Source organism: Chondrus crispus, genomic scaffold (genome assembly GCF_000350225.1).
Source record: "Chondrus crispus Stackhouse genomic scaffold, scaffold_9, whole genome shotgun sequence".
Taxonomy (NCBI): Eukaryota; Rhodophyta; class Florideophyceae; order Gigartinales; family Gigartinaceae; genus Chondrus; species Chondrus crispus.
The window spans coordinates 258,296-264,164 of record NW_005178873.1 but is presented as its reverse complement, the minus strand read 5'-3'; the positions used below and the strand labels follow the sequence as shown (position 1 = coordinate 264,164).

At 61.7% G+C, this 5,869-nt stretch overlaps 4 protein-coding genes; 2 read left to right on the top strand and 2 right to left on the bottom strand.

Annotated features, from left to right (window-relative positions):
- Positions 1-1,802: 1,802 nt before the first annotated feature.
- Positions 1,803-2,420, top strand: CHC_T00007922001 (hypothetical protein). The gene has a single exon (XM_005712228.1). It carries the CDS (start codon positions 1,803-1,805, stop codon positions 2,418-2,420), a length of 618 nt encoding a protein of 205 aa, XP_005712285.1.
- Positions 2,421-2,434: 14 nt separating this feature from the next.
- Positions 2,435-3,280, bottom strand: CHC_T00007921001 (hypothetical protein). XM_005712227.1 is given in 2 exon segments: positions 2,435-2,593; positions 2,594-3,280. The coding sequence occupies 1 exon segment, from the start codon at positions 3,278-3,280 to the stop codon at positions 2,594-2,596; it is 687 nt and encodes a 228-aa protein (XP_005712284.1). The 3' UTR covers positions 2,435-2,593.
- A 31-nt stretch (positions 3,281-3,311) lies between these two features.
- Positions 3,312-3,434, top strand: CHC_T00007920001 (hypothetical protein). Its single transcript, XM_005712226.1, has one exon. The coding sequence runs from the start codon at positions 3,312-3,314 to the stop codon at positions 3,432-3,434; it is 123 nt and encodes a 40-aa protein (XP_005712283.1).
- Positions 3,435-4,041: 607 nt separating this feature from the next.
- CHC_T00007919001 (hypothetical protein) lies at positions 4,042-5,094 on the bottom strand. Its single transcript, XM_005712225.1, has one exon. The coding sequence runs from the start codon at positions 5,092-5,094 to the stop codon at positions 4,042-4,044; it is 1,053 nt and encodes a 350-aa protein (XP_005712282.1).
- Positions 5,095-5,869: the final 775 nt, after the last annotated feature.

The following is a 5,869-nucleotide window of genomic DNA, read 5'->3' as shown; positions in this document are numbered from 1 at the left end:
GCACGGCCTGCCGTCGCCGCCGCCGGCCGCGCCCTCGGCCGACAGCCGGCCCAGGATGAGGCCCGCCACGGCCGCGCCGGCCCCCAGCGCGAGCCCGGACAGGCGCATGGGCGCCGCGGACGGAAGCAGCGCTGCGTTCATTGTTCGGGAGGGTTTTGCGGGGGTTGCGGGGGTTGCGGGGGGTTGTGGAGAGGCAGGCGCGCGTGGCCTGTGTGGAATCTTCGCTTGGTGCAAATCTTCGCTTGGCTGCGCAATCCCCACCCCGCGCTCCCGCTGCGTTGTACGAGTATATATCCTACTACATGCGCACCCCCCCACGCCACGCCACGCCACCCGTAAGCGCAGCCTCCACGGGCCGGCACGCGCGCGCGCACCGCGGGCTCAAGGCCTCACGCAGCCGCCAGCAGGGCAGCGCACGGCAGGGCAGCGCACGGCTTGCGGCGCGGCGGCGCGCGCGCGGGCGGCGGAGGGAAAGATCTTGCCGTGGCGACCTTCCGTTCGCTCGCGACGGGGCGCTGCGCGCCACCCGTTGCCCGCGCGCTCCCGCGCGCGCCGCGCCCTGTCGCGCCGCGTGGACACGTGGCGTGGACACGTGGCGTGCCGGTGCAGGGAGGGGTCGTGCAATAGTGCTACTTGGAGTAGTGCGTCCCACGCATTAGTGCTATGAAAAACGCCATACACGTGTGGCTTCAGTGGTACAGTATACGTAGCAGAATTGCAGAGTCGGAGGGAGGTGCGACGGCGGGAAGCGGAATGATGAAACATTTTACTGTAATGATGATCCGTTTTGTCTATAACAGATAAGCTGATAAGCGTTGCAGAGAGCCACATTGCAAACAACTTTTCAACCATAATGGTCCCTCTCGTCCCCTAATCCCCTAATCAATCCCTCCCCACCTCCTCGCACGCCGCTCACCCTTATTGAAAAAATTGGGGCAGATACACACGACTCATTCTGAATGATCTAAACTAAATGATCTAAATGATTGTGTTTTGCGCTTTCTGTATAGTGCCACTCACGCAATAGTGCCATATGTCGAGGTCTGTCATGGGGTAGCACTATAGCGTGGGACGCCCTGTATAAACTTTATACTATAAAGATATCGCCCGGCCCGGCAACATCCGGCTCGCCGAGCTGGTCGCACGCGCCGTGAGCCGGTTCCCCAGGAAACAGCTACTGTACACCGAAGCATCTCCCGCTGCGAGAGCTCACCCCCACCCCCACCCCCTACCGCACGAATCCCGCACGACCATTCCGCGCTACATTCATCTCGCACACCGGCCGTTCGTTTTCTAATCTGCCGTTCGCCAGCGTCACCTTCCCCATTCGCCTCTCTGTCGGGAGCGTATACTCTCCTTCCTTCTCCTCCCCCTCGCCATCGCCACCCCGTCGTCGCCACCCTCTGCTCGTCCCCTGCTCATCCACCCCGCCGCACTCCCCTCCCCTCCCTTTCCCCGTCCCCCTCCATCTCCCCATCCCCCCCTCGCCCGCCGCCATGTCCGCCTTCCTCCCCCCCGCCCCGCTGCTGCGTCCGCGCGTGCACCTAACATCCTCGAGCCCCCTCCCCCCCTCCCCACGGCCCGCTCGCCGCCGCACCCCCGCGCGCCCTGCGCGGCGCGCCACCCCCTGCGCGACCTCTGACTTCGGCAAGCGCTTCGGCGACCTGCGCGGCAAGGCGATCGAGCCTGTCTCGGCCACCGTAGCCCGCTTCACCAACGCCTTCGCGCGCCCGATCCCCATCGTCTACCGCGGCATCATCAACGAGCTCATCACCACCACCCACCTCGCCACCGTGTGCGCCATGTGGCGCTTCGACTCCGTCTTCGCCTACGGATTCGACCAGGTCTTCGAACAGTTCCTGCGCTACTACCCGGACCTCGACGAGCGCGACGCCCTGTACAAGGCCTGCGTCGAATCCGTGCGCCTCGATTATAACACCATCCGCAGCAACGCCGCCGCCGTGGGCGACTGGCTCGAGGGCAAGTCGGAGAAGGACGTGCTTGACGCCCTCGCCGCTGCCCCCGAGGGCGCCTCCGCTGCCGATGTAGGCCCCGTCATCGAGGCCGTTGCCTACGTCCGCCACGCGGGGCCGTTCGACTGGTACTACTCGCGCATGTTCGGCATCGGCCTCATCCAGGTCATGGCCAAGGTCGGCGTCGACCTGTCCATTACCAATGCGGAGGCCTGGGCGGATGCAATGAAGATGGAGAAGAGCAAGTTTGCAGCCGAGATGGGCGCCTACTTGTCCTCCATGGAGAGGCTCAAGCAGGCAGAGCAGATCTTCGCAGAGTCCACGGCCAGGGAGGCCAAGAAGACCGCTGAGAGGCTCGCCGCTAGAGCACAGGCCGCAGCGAAGGAGGCCGACCAACTGGAAAAGGAGGATGAGCTCGAGGTTGAGGCACCAACTACGTCAGTTTGATAACAAAACAGTTGTTTTTTTTTCTTTTTCTTTTTTTTTTCGTCACACGCGCGCCTGGAGAGAACTAGCTGCATGTCTCTTTTGTCTGCAAAGAGAGACAATATATATAATCAAACACATCCCCACCGCCGCACCACCCTCGTCCCAAATCTCCAACCCCCCGGCGCCCAGACTTACCCGAACTTGCCGTACGCCTTGTGAGCAAGCTGCCCACCAGGCCGCTTAAAGTACACAAAAGCCACAAGCGACGCAATTTCCAGCAGCAAGATCGCATAAAACAGCCCGTGCGTTGACTTTCTCACCACCTCATGGCTATCCGCCATCAGCTCCTTCACCGACGAATGCGCCTCCTCATGCGCCGACTTGAGCTCATTATGGCTCACATGCAAGTCCCCCATAACCTTATTCAGCTCAGCCGCGTCCTTCTCAAAGTTACTCAACCCCTCCCGCAACGCGCGGATCGCCGAGTCCACTTCCTTGACGTCCCCCGTCAGCCTCCTCAAGTCCTCCCTCTGCGTCACGATGTTGCGGATCAGCGTGTTCGACCGGTCCACCAGCTCCGTTGCCACGGCCGAGCTCGACGCTAGCGTGCTCGACTTCGCCCCGAGCTCCTGCTGCAGCGCCTGCCGCAGCGCCGAGAACTTGGTCTCCAGCAGGTGCAGCGACTGCCCCAGATCCACTACCTCGCGCTTCTTCCCGGCCGACTCCGCGTCGTGCACCGCGCCCTTCACCGAGTCCACTAGGTCGTTCATCCGGTGCCGCATGTCGTCCGCTGGCTCCGAGAGCGAGACGGACGCCACCGCGCTCAGGCAGAATAGCAGCACTACTAGCCACGACGGTCGAGCGGTGTAGAGTGCCATGGTGAAAAAAAAACAGTGAGAGAGTAGGGAGATGAAAGGTGGGGTCTCCGCGACCGTCCGGGCGGGGTGCAAGGCGAATCGGATGTACCGAAAGAGTTGTGGTGCGGATGGGGTGGGGGAAGGGGGGGAATGTGATGACAGACGGAGAAGTTAACGTCAGAGAGGAAAGCGGGAGGAAAGCGACGTCAAAAATGTCGCGTGTTATTGTTACAAGTGATGGTGCCAAAGAAAGTTGACTGCAGCCACGTGTCCACGTCGACCACCGGGGCAATACTGTACACGTGTAGAGAGAAATAAACAATAATGGATGAATGGATTTGTGCAGTACAAGTACGAACCCGCGGGTACGAACGCGTTTAGATACCGCAAGAGATCAAGAGATCCAACGTTGGAGATGGTAGAGATGGAAACGTTGCACCTGCCACACTCCACAACCTCCCGGCCCCCTCTATACTCTTACTGCCTCTTGACGCAGGGCCGAGTCGCATTGGGACACCATTAGGGCAGTGCGGCTGCACACCGTGTCCAGTACAGAGTGCCTACTTCTTGGCTCAGGCCTCTAGAATAGAAAGTATCCCAAGAAAGGGCCTCGTCAACTTCGGACTCAAAAGCGTTTGGACCCTCTAAGCGCCCCAACACTCACCCGTCTTAATAAGCATGACACGAGCTCATCACAGAGCACATGTCATCTCCTATCAATGGAAACACAACTGCCTACCAGCATACATCGAAAAACAAGTGCATGCCAGAAGTACAAGCCTTCACGTATTCAATTCCAGTCTCCCTTTCGCCCCCACCGCAAGCCACAAACGCCCCAGCCACACGATGACCACAAATCCAACCGCACAATACAACAAAAACGCCGAGGCAAGTCCTACAAGCTTATCGAACGCCGTCTCCGCCTTCACCGAAGCCCCGCCCACGAGCAACAAAATCATACACACACTCTCTACCAGGCATATCAGCCCCGTCCTGGCCAAACCTCCAAGTTTCCCGTGCCCCCGCAAACGCCGCCCATCCTCTGCCACGGCACGCCGCGCAATAAACCCGCTCCCGAACACGCACCAGAAACCCCACAATGCCACACTCCGGTACAACCCAAACAGCACAATGCCGTACTCTGGCGCTATCATCGCGGGCGTTGCAACCATACCCACCCCCGACGACCCGCAGCATCCCACCAGCCCCCCGGCCCATACATACAGCATCAGCTCTTGCTCGCGCATCCAGTTTCCCCTTTGGGCTTTCGCCCCTTCCTTCTTCCCCCCTCGCAAACCACCCTTCAGCATCACTACTCCAACCACCACGACCACAAAAATCCCCGCTACATGCATCAAAAACGTCTGCCACTCAGCGTCCGGCATCTCCGCCGGCTGCGTCAGCTGGATGCGATACTCCCGCCAACTCCACGACAATTCCATCGCCGCAAACGTCCACCAATACCACGGCCTGAGAAACGGCGGCGTGGTGTAGTCCACCGTCTGCAACGGGCCGCACTTGTCCGGAATGTCCCACCGCATGCGCCGGTAGTAAAAGTAGTGCGCCATCTTCGTCCCCGCCGCCAATCTCCTTACGCCCACCTCCGCCTCGTCCACCTCCCCGCGAAACACAGACGCGTTGAGCAGCCGCTTCCCAAAGTGCTCGTTCAGAATACACGCCTCTTCCTCGAGCCAGTCCGGCGCGTTCTCCTTTCTGCACGACTTATCCGTCCCGTCGCGCAACGCGCGCGCGCGCGCCGCCAAACCGTCGTGCACGGCCTTCGCCGGCGTGAGCGTCATGACGCCCGTCGAGAACGAGCACGGCGTGTGGAACATGGCGCAGAACGGCCTGCAGCGGAACAGGGCGCCCAGCCCGCCCTTGTGCACCAGCACGTACGGCGAGAGGTACAGCACGGCGTCGTACGCGGTGAGCGCGAACAGCGGGATCAGGGGCGAGGTCGAGGCCGCCAGCGGCAGCGACGGCAGCACCTCGAACGACAGGCCGTCGTGCTCCACCAGCGTCTGCGCCCACCGGCGCGACACGCCCTCCGTCACGAAGATGGTCTGCGCGACGGACGGCGGCAGGCCGCCGTTCCGCCGCGCGGACAGCATCATCACGCGCGCCGGTAGCAGATCGGCGTCCGTGGATACGATCGTCGCGAGGAGGTTGCGCGGACGAGGTGCGTCGTCGCCCGTGCCGCGGGTGGCGATGAGGAGGAGGAGGACGAGGCCGATCGGGTGCAGGGGGCGCATGGTGGCGCGCGCCGGGAGAAAGGGACACCGCGAGCGCTCAGGGGCATCTTCAGCTCGCACGCGGGGGCGGGGTGGGGCAGGGCAAGAAGGTTGTGTCACTCTACAACGATGAGAGAGTGAGCGGGGGGGGGAGGGGAGGGATGAGGGATGTGGGAGAGAAAGGGGTGGGCGATGGGGACCATGCCCAATGCCCATGGTCAAGTGCCGGGGCTTCGATTGCGGTGTGCATGGGGCTGTCGAACACGTGTTGAGTCTAAAGTTTAGACTCTAAACAGAGCTGAAGTGTTGACACATTATTCCCATGCCATAACGCTGGGCCGTTCGATAGACAGAAGTGTTCCCCCCTCTCCGCGCCACC

Coding starts and splice junctions, on each gene's coding strand:
- CHC_T00007922001 (XM_005712228.1), top strand. CDS start 1,803: ATGTGGCGCTTCGACTCCGTCTTCGCCTACGGATTCGACCAGGTCTTC.
- CHC_T00007921001 (XM_005712227.1), bottom strand. CDS start 3,280: ATGGCACTCTACACCGCTCGACCGTCGTGGCTAGTAGTGCTGCTATTC.
- CHC_T00007920001 (XM_005712226.1), top strand. CDS start 3,312: ATGAAAGGTGGGGTCTCCGCGACCGTCCGGGCGGGGTGCAAGGCGAAT.
- CHC_T00007919001 (XM_005712225.1), bottom strand. CDS start 5,094: ATGTTCCACACGCCGTGCTCGTTCTCGACGGGCGTCATGACGCTCACG.